General features: G+C 42.2%; 1 protein-coding gene across 2 annotated transcripts in view; it reads left to right on the top strand.

The window, feature by feature from the left end:
* LOC121275755 (protein adenylyltransferase SelO-like) overlaps positions 1-12,515 on the top strand; it is a 270,091-nt gene that overhangs the window by 224,328 nt on the left and 33,248 nt on the right. For both annotated transcript variants that reach the window (XM_041183353.1, XM_041183354.1), the window contains exons 13-14: positions 6,014-6,058; positions 8,999-9,080. In XM_041183353.1, coding sequence (XP_041039287.1) covers positions 6,014-6,058; positions 8,999-9,080 — 127 coding nt within the window. The remainder of the gene's footprint in view (positions 1-6,013; positions 6,059-8,998; positions 9,081-12,515) is intronic.

Below are 12,515 nucleotides of genomic sequence, written 5' to 3' on the forward strand. Positions count from 1 at the left end.
AAGTGGCTTGCTTTGACCATTTTGTATAGAATCACCACTCTTTTTAGTGACCTCAATGTGTTGTCATCCCCGAACTGAAAATAAGTAGAATTTTCATATTCCTGACCTTATGTTGATCCTCATTACTGAGTGAATCTAGATAACATTTTAATTAGTCTATTCCCCATATGTTGAGATGCAATCATTATCTAACACCACACGGTTAAATGAATCTGTGATTGATACTCTCATCACTGGACTAGCTTCTTGTGACTACTACAATTCCTTCAGACTGATCATTTTCATCATCTTCAGCCTACGAATTCCATGTGTCATTCGTCACTTCAGGAACCCTGCTGCTTCTCTTTGGGCAGTTCATCACATCATGATATTTTGAGTCACCCCAAAGCACCTGTTAACTGTTTCCCAGGCATTCATGGGGTCCATTCACCTACTATTACTGCTGTAACCCTGTTGTCTGCTGTGGTATCCAGATCTGCTAGAAGTGCTTTCATCTTCATATCTCCTCTCTATAACTCTTCCTTTGTACTGACACCTGTGTCCAGTATATGGACAATCTTGAAATGTGACGGTCATTGTGTTCTCCATTCTTTGTAACTTGCCGAAATGCCCCATTTGTGCCGTCAAGGCTGCTGAAAATTATTGCTTCCCAGAATTTCTTTCAAGGCAGCAGACATCTGCTCCAAATGGGAGTTTCTTTCTGAGAACTAAACCCTAATTAAGACCAGGACCTTGTCCACCTGTGACATCTTAACACAATCAAGAAATTTAAATGCAAACTCTAAACAAGGAATGTCCAAATTGAATAGCTGCAATCTTTTGTACAGTCTGTTAAAGTCCATAATATATTCCTCCATGGAATGATCGTATGTCTTTCAAAATCTAATCATGGCTCATAGGCATCCAATAGATCATCTTTCTGGTAAATTTCATCCATGTAACTTAATAGAAGAACCAAATGGAACCTAACGTTCCTCAGTATCTAACTGACAGGCTTCCAGCTCTCAAAATACTTTGCTCCTGATCCTACTTTTCTCAGGAAGCAACAATGTCAAGTCCAAACCTGTTTCCTCCTTAGTAGAGACGTAACCAGTGTTTACATATTCACCTCAATCTTCCACGGGTCATAAGGTTCAGACTCTGAAAACATCGGCAGATAATCATACCCTGACAATTTAGGGTTGCTTTCAGCCATTCTTCACAAAACCTGTCTTAAAAAACATTTTTCTTAGTTTCCAACCTTCACCTTTAGGCATCCATTCCATGCTACCATGTTTAACTTCTTAACAGCCTGTTTGTGAAGGAGGACAAACAAACATTACTCAATCTTAAATCAGTTAGATTCATTCATAAATTGAGACATTACAAATATATAGCTCCTAACTCTACAACTCATCACCAGTGTCAATAAGTGTCTATTTATATGTGCACAAATATCCAATGAGTGCCCTCCACCTGTGTACACTTAACTTATACAATTAACACAAAGTGCCTTCTCAAGGGCAATTAGAGATGAGCGGTAATTGCTGGCCTTGCTGGCGATGCTCACATCCCGTGAATGAATTAGAAAAATTATTTTAAGACTTCACAAAATGTATCTTAAATTGGAATTGAGGCAAATAAGGATTTTGTTATTGAATATTTAATGAAGAGTGTGGGAGAGCATGCCAGGAGCAGCATCAGGCATACATAAAAATGAGGGGCAGAATTTTCCAGTTGGCGATTTGGGGGCGGGGCCCACTCACTGACGGAAAATGACACGGGATGACGTCATCCAGGTCCATTTAAATATTGAGGAAGGCGGGTGGACAGCGAAATCAGCTGTCCGCCCGCCGTCCTGTCAATGGCCAATTAAGGCCATTGACAGGATCATTAAAATAATTAAAGACCCTGCTCGTTCAACCTTAAGACTGGCAGGCAGGCCAGGAGCCCTAGCGAGTTTCTGATAATACATGAAACCTCATCCACTGGCGGGATGAGGTTTCATGTCTGTTTTTAAAAACTTTAATAAAGTTTATGTCCTTTTTATTAACATTTCCCATCTCGTGTGACATTGTCACATGAAGGAGACATGTTAATTATTTTTCTATTTTTAATGTTTTTTACACTGTCAGTAATCTTCCTGAGACAGCACTTAGTCTCAGGGAGCAGTGTGTTCTTTTCGCGCATGCGCGAAAGAGCGCACTTTGACAGATGGGGAATCCCTCCACTCCCCGTACAGGAAGCGCCTAGCACTTCCTGTCGGGCAGACCGTTGGGTGGGCCTTAATTGGCCCGCCCACTCAAAATGGCGGCAGGCCCCGTTTTGGCAGCGGAATTCAGCTGCCCGCCCGCTGCCGTGCCGATGGGGCCCACCCGCCCATCAAGGTAAAAATTCTGGCCGAGATTTCAACCTGGTGAAGCTACAACACAGGACTACTTATGTGCCAAACAGCATTAGCAGCAAGCGATAGAGCTAAGCGATTCCACAACCAAGGGATCAGAATCTAAGCTCTGCAGTCCTGCCTCATGCAGCCGTGAATGGTGGACAATTAAACAACTCACTGGAGGAGGAGGCTCCACAAATATCTCCATCTTCAATGATGGGGAGCCCAGCACATCAGTGCAGATGATAAGGCTGAAGCTTTTGCAACAATCTTCAGCCAGAAATGCCAAATGAATGTTTCATCTCGGCCTCTTCTGCAGGTACCCAGCATCACAGATGCCAGTCTTCAACCAATTCAATTCACTCCATGTGATATCAAGAAATGGGCGAAGGTACTGGATACTGCAAAGACTATGGGCCTTGACAATGTTCTGGCAACAGTACTGAAGACTTGTGCTCCAGAACTTTCCGTGCCCCCAGACAAGCTATTCCAGTACAGCTACAACACTGGCATCTACCCGGCAATGTGAAAAATTGCCCAAGTATGTCCTGTACATGAAAAGCAGGACAAATCTGACCCAGCCAATTACCACCCCATCAGTCTACTCTCGAACATCAGTAAAATCAACAGTGCTATCAAGGGGCAATTGCTTAGGAATAACTTGCTCACCAATACGCTGTTTGGGTTTTTCCAGGGCCACTCAGCTCCTGACCTCATTACAGCCTTGGTTCAAGCTTGGCCAAAGCAGCTGAACTCCGGAGGTGATGTGAGAGTGACTGCCCTTGACATCAAGGCAGCATTTGACTGAGTGTAGCATCAGGCATACCTAAAAACGAGGCTTTAGCGTGGTGAAGCTACAACACAGGACTACTTGTATGCCAAACAGCATAAGCAGGAAAGCGATAGATAGAGCTAAGTACATGGGATTGGGGCTAATATATTAGCGGGATTGAGAATTGGTTAACAGACAAGAAACAGAGAGTAGGAAGAAGTGGGTCCTTTTTGGAATGGCAGGCGGTGACTGTTGGGGTATTGCAAGGACCAGTGCATGCGCCCCAGCTATTCACAATATATATCCATGATTTGGATAAGGGAACCAAATGTAATATTTCCAAGTTTGCTGACAACAAAAAACAAGCTGGGAATGTGAGTGGTGAGGAGGATGTTAAGAGGCTTCAAGGCAAGTTAGACAAGTTGAGTGGGCAAATACATGGCAGATACGGTATAACGTGAATAAGTATAAAGTTATCCACTTCGGTAGGAAAAGCAGAATGGCAGAGTATTATTTCAATGAAGATAGATTGGGAAATGTTGATGTACAAAGGGACCTAGGTGCCCTTGTACACCAGTCACTGAAAACAAGCGTGCAGTTCCAGAAAGCAGTTAAGAAGGCAAATGGTATTCTGGCCTTCATTGCAAGAGGACTGAGTACAGGAGCAAGGATGTCTTACTGAAGCTGTACAGGGCTTTGGTGAGGCCACACTAGGAGTATTGTGTGCAGTTTTGGTCTCCTTACCTAAGAAAGGATATACTTGCCATAGATGGAGTAGAGCGAAGGCTCATCAGACTGATTCCTGGGATGGCAGGACTGTCATATGAGGAGAGCTTGGGCTGACTAGGCCTGTATTCACTGGGGTTCAGAAGAATGAGAGGGGATTTCATTGAAACATATAAAATTCTGACAGGGCTGGACAGACTGGATGCAGGGATGATGTTTCCTCTGGCTGGGGTTCTAGAACAAGGGGTCACAATCTCAGGCCATTTAGGATTGAGATGAAGAGAAACTTCTTCACCCAGAGGCTGGTAAACCTGTGGAATTCTCTACCACAGAGGCCTATGGAGGTCAAGTGACTAAATAGGTTTAAGAAGGAAATAGATAGATTTCTAGACTCTAAAGGCATCAAGGGGTATGGAGAGAGAATGGGAGTATGGTGTTGAGATATAGGATCAGCCATGATTATATTGAATGGTGGACCAGACTTAAAGGGCCAAATGACCTACTCCTGCTTCTATGTTTCTATCAAAGAGCCCTTGTAAAACTGGAGTCAGTGGGAGTCAGGGGGAAACTCTCCACTGGTTGGAGTCATACCTGATACAAATGTTGTTTTTATTGGCGGTCAATCATCTCAGTTCCAGGACATCACTGTAGGATTTCCTCAAGGTAGTGTCATTGGCCCAACCAACTTTGTTGCTTCATCATTGACCTTCCTTCCATGGTTAAGCTCAGAAGTGGGCATGTTCTTTGATGATTGCACAATGTTCAGCACCATTTGCAACTCCTCAGATACTGAAGCAGCCCATGTCCAAATGCAGCAAGACCTGGACAATATCCAGGCTTGGGCCGACAAGTGGCAAGTAACATTTGCGCCACACAAGTGCCAGGCAATGAACATCCCCAACAAGAGAGAACCTAACCATTGCCCCTTGACATTCAATGGCATTACCATCGCTGAATCCCCCACTATCAATATCCTGGGAGTTACCATTGACCAGAAACTGAACTAGCCATCTAAATACTGTGGGTGGAAGAGCAGGTCAGATACTAGGAACCTTGCAGCGAGTAACTCACCTCCTGACTCCCTAAAGTCTGTCTACCATCTACAAGGCACAAGTCAGGAGTTTGATGGAATACTCTCCACTTGCCTGGATGAGTACAACTCCAACAACACTTAAGAAGCTTGACACCATCCAAAACAAAGCAACCCGCTTGATTGGCATCCATCCACAAACATTTACTCCCTCCACCACTGACAGTGGCAGCAATGTGTACTATATACAGGGTATACTGCAGGAACTCACCAAGCCTCCTTAGACAGCACCTTCCAAACCTACGGCCACTATCATCTAGAAGGACAAGGGCAGCAGACACATGTGAACACCACCACCTGGAAATTTCCTTCCAAGCCGCTCACCATCCTGACTTGGAAATATATTAATGTTCCTTCACTGGGTCAAAATCCTGAAACTCCCTCCCTAACAGCATTGTGGGTGTACCTACACTACATGGATTGCAGTGGTTAAAGAAGGCAGCTCACCATCACCTTCTCAAGAGCAATTAGGGACGGACAATACACGCTAGCCAGCAATTACCCACATCCTGCAAATAAATAAAAATTAATAGATTTAATTTTGATCAAATATCATCTTCAGTTCTAAAGCTACCTACCCCTTAAACGTGCAAATCAGTTCAAAGCAGTTTGTATGGTCACCTTTTTTGAGGAACATTAAAAGCAAAACCCTTTATCTCAGTAGAGTTATCATTGTCATGATCCTTTATCAGAAAGCATGACTGGGTGACTTGATTTAATGATTAGCCAATACTGCTGTTTGTCAGAAGGCATGGAAGTAGCACTGTTCAGATTTTTATTTCCACCACGTTTAAGTGCCAAACTATACAGAATGATAACGTGTGACAAAAACATGCACAAAAAGTATACGTTAAAACTTTAAACTTTAAATGTGAAGCCTTTAAACAGTTTATAGAAAGATAAGACATAATGATTTCGCGGTAAAAACACAGTAAATTACTTAGTGCGAGCAATGCCATAAGTGTCCTACCACAGCCTAAAACCTAAAATAAAACATAATTCAATTTCCCGCTTGCAATATTTTTGACAAAAAGTTACTTGTTTTCTATTGGATTTCTAGGGCTGAACAAATATTAAAAGGATATCCTGGTCTTTATCAAACCAAGTAAGTGTTAATTTTCATTTATATGAGGAGATAATTATTATTAGTAAATAATCAATTATTTTTCAGGGTAGTCACTGTGGCTACTTAGGTAACATGGCAATGAATGTGCATGCAGCAAGTTCCCCAATCTGTAAAGGAAAGTATGAACCAATTAATCTGTTTTAATTGAAGAATGATGTTAGCCTGAGCACCAGTAGACCTTACTGAACTGCTTTGCATTTTTATGCTTAACGAGCAGCTATACAGGCCCATTTCTAAGTCTCTTCTGAAAGATGGCCTTCCTCTGTGCTGCACAGAAATATTTTTCAGGATTATATGCTCAAGCCCTACGATAGGGCTTGAACTCATAACTTCCCAACTCTGAGCTGAAACCGTTGCCAGTGACCCAAACTGGCATAGCACAGGGACACCCAAGGAGAGGGAAAAAAGAACAGTTAAATAAATTCCAACATGAATGGATGTATCACAGAACACCTTAAAACCCAATTTTGACTGCTGCACTGACACAATAGTTAAATGCTTTGGTTGGTGTCATGCTAAGCCATACAGAGTAGGAAAGTCAGTAACTCAAAGCTTGAACTGTGGTCGGTCATAATTTTTTTCTTAGCCTTTCATGGAACGTGGGCATTGCTGACAAGGTCACCATTTTAGTTGCCCATCCTTAATTGCGTTTGAACTGAGTGACTTGCTAGGCATTTTCAGAGGGCAATTAAGATTCAACCACATTGCTGTGCATTTGGAGTTTGGGTAAGGACAGCAGATTTCCTCCTCTAAAGGAAGGGCATTAGTAAACCAGATGGGTTTTCACAACAATCAATGATAGCTTCATGTTCGCCATTACTGATACCAGCTTTATATTCCGAGATTTATTTATTGAATTTAAATTCCACCAGCTGCCAGGGTGGAATTTGAACCCATGAGATCAGAGCTGGGCCTCTGCATTACCAGGCCAGTAATGTTACCATTATGCTACCCCTGCCAAAGTCTTGCTCAAGGGGCATTCTAAGGAATAATATACTGCACCACAAAGTGATAGTTTGCAGGCCTGGTACTTTATGATTCCCTATAATCAGATCTCAGTTTTAACTGTGCATGTGTTTAAAGTGATGACCAAGTATTTCAAAACAAGAAGGAGGTTAAAAATGAGCTGTTGGGCAGTAGTTTGATTAAAGGGTTCTATTTTAGCAGAGCCCCTTCCAATAATGGGTAAAAGGTCAGCAAACCCTGTATCCAAATAGCATTCCACTGCCTGTTTATGTTGGAAACCATTAATACCCAGCTCAATTGATATCCTACAGTTTGGAGGTTCACACACCCATTCAGCAGTAAGTTTGCTGATGGATACAGGCATTAAGGAAATTGAACCAGAGGTGGCTGTAGACTGTGTTATGAGACATTGATATTGATTCGCAAATGAAGAATGGTTGAGTGAGGACATCAAGAGCAATCACAGAATCACACAGAATCACTGTGCAGAAGAGGCCCTTTGGCCCATCAAGTCTGCACCAACACGTGATTAACACCTGACCTACCTACCTAATCCCATTTAGCAGCACTTGGCCCATAGCCTTGAATGTTATGACGTGCCAAGTGCTCATCCAGGTACTTTTTAAAGGATGTGAGGCAACCCGCCTCCACCACCCTCCCAGGCAGTGCATTCCAGACCGTCACCACCCTCTGGGTAAAAAAGCTTTTCCTCACATCCCCCCTAAACCTCCTGCCCCTCACCTTGAACTTATGCCCCCTTGTGACTGACCCTTCAACTAAGAGGAACAGCTGCTCCCTATCCACCCTGACAATGCCCCTCATAATCTTGTACACCTCGATCAGGTTGCCCCTCAGTCTTCTCTACTCCAACAAAAACAACCCAAGTCTATCCAACTTCTCTTCATAACTTAAATGTTTCATCCCAGGCAACACCCTGGTGAATTTCCTCTGCACCCCCTCTGGTGCAATCACAACCTTCCTATAATGTGGTGTCCAGAACTGCACACAGTACTCCAGCTGTGGCCTCACCAAGGTTCTATACAACTCCAGCATGACCTCCCTACTTTTGTAATCTATGCCTCGATTGATAAAGGCAAGTGTCCCATATGCCTTTTTCACCACCCCACTAACATGCCCCTCCGCCAGCTTTTAGCACACATTCTTACACAGTTTGAAATACTCTTAAAGCTTACCGAGTTTATTTGAACTTCACATGTGGCTTTAGAGAGTGTGAAAATTGGGTTCTGTAATGAAATGTTGGATGAAGATTTTACCCTCCAGTTTTCCCCCTGATCTTTTACCTCACCTTTCCTGAAAGTAATGAATCATATTGGGAGTACTGATCCAAAATTCGGAATATAAAGGTATTATTTATTTTATATAAAGCAAAGGCGCACATTAAGTAAGAAGTTGGATCCCTTGCTTGAACAAACTATTGGGCAGATAGAATGGTTTTGCAAAACATCTTTGCAGACCCTGGGAAAAGGATAATGTAATAGATTTGTTTTTCTATTCAGTCTGGCAGTAGGAGATCCAGAAGCCTATACTGTAAAAGTGTAAGCCTGCTCCTTCCTCCAAACAATATCAGCAGCAAAAAATTCCTCTAAAACAGTCTAAGAATGCATTTTGATTGCTCCAAGGGATTTTTCTACAGTCCTACACTTCTATATTTATAAAATCTGGAAATAAGTGGATTAGTAAAGACACAAACTCTTTCAAACTATGTTGCATTTTCAGTGGCTGAATAGAACGTACTTGTGACTTTGTCAGAACTTGGGTTGAAAATAAGGTCCGCCTATATTTTTGTTTGTAGACCGTTTTACAGCAGAATTTTTGTTGGATCCACACTTATAATAATAAAACAGCTTTTAAAAATTTGCTTGAAAATACTGATTGTGACATGGATGTAGTTAGCAATGACATTATACCCTTTACCTTCTAATCAATTTTTAGATTCATGGAATTGTTTAAAGCTAAGTTGGGCTTGTTTGGATACAATAATAATGATGAATATCTGATTACATACTTGCTGAAGGTAAGCTTATTATGTCACTAAGTTTTTGACTGATCAGCTCTGCTGTTTTCCTCTCTCCTGCTGACTAAGCCAAATGGCCTCCCATTCAACCCTTATCCAAGCTCTGAACCTACGTCTTTTTCTAATTTATCTCCTATCTACCCTTAGATCTTCTCTGAGTTCATTTTATCCATGAGACTCTCCCCATGTGCATTGACCCCATTCCCACTAAACCACTGTCTACCAACTTCCCTTCTTGATTTTCATGTTAGCTGGTTCTGTAAATACTTCCTTTTCAAAACCACAGTATGCACCCTTATTCTCAAAAACTCTTCCTCAAACTGGGGAAAGTGGGGCTGGGGAGAAAAGTCTTGGCCGCTCAAATAGAAATGGGAGTGCTAAAAGCTAAGCCTTGCCTAACTCACTTATGAATGGTATATACTGGAAACGTTTTCTCATTATGGATTGTTACGAATGCAGTTCATTAAGGTGGTTAAAACTGTCACTTTATTTTTAAGGTAAAACAGAATATTCTGGATTGGGGAATGTTGAAATCGTTCTAGAATCTGCCCGTAGACAGGCCCAAGTTATTTGGTTGTCATAGGGAAAGAGGCCCAGCTCAAAATATATAGAAAATTTTGTGCTAGTTTTCACACCTTGACACAAAAGAAGGGCAGCTGGTTTTTATGGACACAGACCCTTAGAGCCAGAGAGCTGGAGAGTGAGAGAGATGCAGCTGGATGAAGAAGCAGAGAAGCTACTGCTATGAGAGCAGGATGCTTATAAGAGTCAATTTTCTGTTGGGAAAGAAGACAGAAGAGACAGGATCTTTGGAGATTTAAGAACCAAGGAGTCACCGGAGTGGGCCTTGCGGCTAGAAGTCAGTTGGGGGATACTCAGAAGACTGAGTGAAGCAACTTTCAAAGGACACTTGAAGATTCCCCCAACATGTCAGGGAGAAGGAAGCCTCTTGAAGAAAGCCGAGATGGGTTTGGAATTTAATCTATAAGGCTACATCACTGCTGAGAACATGTACGTTGTGTATTATACAAATGAGTCATGAAGTATTTTGAGTGTGTCATGCCCAGTAAAAGCATGTAATATTATGAACTTCCAATTTATACTTTTAAAAATTGGAGACAAACAAGCATTTAAGATGGCTGCTGCAAATCATGTATCTTTTGGCATTTGGACTGCAGTATCAATTCTCCAGCGAATACTTAATTAAATATGGTCATAGGGGAGAGTACCTCACAACTCATTGTTTAAGAATGAGCAAACACATAAAGATTATGGAGTTTCCAGACTGCCTGTCTCCAAGTTTCATACTGGACAAAAAGGAAGATCAAAACTCAATGGCCACTGTCAACTTCCCATTGTATCACAGTAGCTTCCCTGATCCAGTCTAGACTGTGTGGGCTTCAGAAATGTTAACCCAGTGGCATGAGACTGAAGCTGGTTTCAGGGACTGCACCCTTATTATCCCAGGATCCAGCAGATCCATCAGAACCATCAGTCATCACGCCGTCTGAGAAGTAGACTCTGAAACTAGCTGCAAGTCATCAAGTAGCCAAAGTACTTAACCTGTTCCAGTTTTAAAGTTCATCTGAGAACCAACCTCCTAGAGATTTGACTACAAGAAACCTCACAACCTACTGTGAACCCTTCACTTTACAAGACCCTCATGTCAATTTAAATTCATCAAATCCATGTAAGAAACTATGGGCTGAATCTTCTGGCTGGTGTGCAGGTGGCAGAGTCCACACGCCAGCGCTTAAAATGTCGCGTGAGCGTCCCGACGTCAGCGCGCGGCATCGCGATATTTCGGTCAGCGGGCGCGATATGCAGCAGGACATGTGCCCGCCATTAATTAAAGGCCTTGTTAAGGCCATTAACTCTCCAGTCGACCAGGATTTTGAAGGGCCCATGCGAACTTCGGCTTGGTGCATGGGCCCAACGGGCAGGCGGGTAAGTGATTTTTTTACAAACTTCATCCAGTGGCGGGATGAGGTTTGATATCGGATTTAAAAACACTTAATAAAGGTTTTGTGTACTTCAGTAACATGTCCCATCTCGTGCGACATTTTCACATGAGGGGGACATGTTAATGGATTTTTTATTGTTCTATTTTTAATATTTGACAGCCTTTCAGTGATCTCCCTGAGGCAGCACTTTGCCTCAGGGAGATGTGCGCTCTTTCGCGTGCATGCGCAGAAGAGTGCACTCTCTCAGTTGGGGAATTTCCCCCCCCCCGACCGCACAGGAAGCGCATAGCGCTTCCTGTTGGGCGGCACGCTGGCGGGCCTTAATTGGCCTGTCCACTTAAAATGGCGGCAGGGCCCGTTTTGGTGGCGGCGATCGGCTGCTTGCCCACCGCTGAGTCGGTCGGGCCCACCCGCCCATCAAGGGCAAAATTCTGCCCTACAAGCCTGCAACATGGGATACAATAAATTGTAAATCAGAGACTGAATTAACTGTAATCTGTAAAAGTGCACTATCTTTATCTGTATCCAATCTTTGTTTGTTTGTGCATGCATGAGGCCGAGAGTGTGACATTGCATTAATTTGGGTAAGTGTGTGAGAATAAATAACCTTCTTTATTTCTAAACTACGAAAGCTTGCTGCTGAATTATTTAATTGGAATACACACTCAAGGGTAAGATCAGACACATCTCTTTCCATGAAAAAACACTGATTATGGGCAGTAAGAGAGCAAATAGGTTCTGTCCGTGACGGAATTTTAATTTGTTTGCTACAGTAAAAATTTTAAAACATGAAATCTTCTTGAGCGATTCTTTCCATTGGCTGCTAGGAAATTTTTATCTCTTTTACATGTTAATTGGTTCCTACAAGGATCATAACAAATTGGGGGCTTTTGTGGGGGCCTCTTACAGAGGCTATAAAATGGACAGACTGAAATTTTCCAGGGTTTAAACAAACCAGATTTCACTTGTATTTTTGCTATGTTCAATGAAAAGTCAACATGGCTACATTTAATGCTCAGGCATTTCTGGAGAGAGACAACCTGACTAGTAATGCCTTAGAATGGTTAACAAAGGTTAATTTGAGGGTTGTAGCAGAGGAATTAGGAGACAACTTGAAAGCAAAGGTTAAAAAAGCAGAGATTGGTTAAGTATCAGCACTTGAACCTAGAGGAGGAAAAGGGTGACCCCGATAGCATTCAATTTAGCTAGGCTTCAATAACAAATTAAACAACTTAAGTTGGAAAGACTAGAGAAAGGCAAAAATTTGAACTTGTGAAAGAAAGGGGAATAGGAAAACCTGAGTTTGAGACAGTAAAAACACAAATGCAGAAACTTGAATTAGAATTTCAAAGAGAAAGAAAGAGAGAAAGAGAAATTAGAATGAGAAATATTAGAAAGAAAATTTGAACTTGACGGAGAAAGGCTCAGATTACGCAAACAAGGAGTGTCAGGAAAACTTGAAGCTGACTCG

This window comes from Carcharodon carcharias, chromosome 3, assembly GCF_017639515.1.
Source record: "Carcharodon carcharias isolate sCarCar2 chromosome 3, sCarCar2.pri, whole genome shotgun sequence".
NCBI classification, from domain to species: domain Eukaryota; kingdom Metazoa; phylum Chordata; class Chondrichthyes; order Lamniformes; family Lamnidae; genus Carcharodon; species Carcharodon carcharias.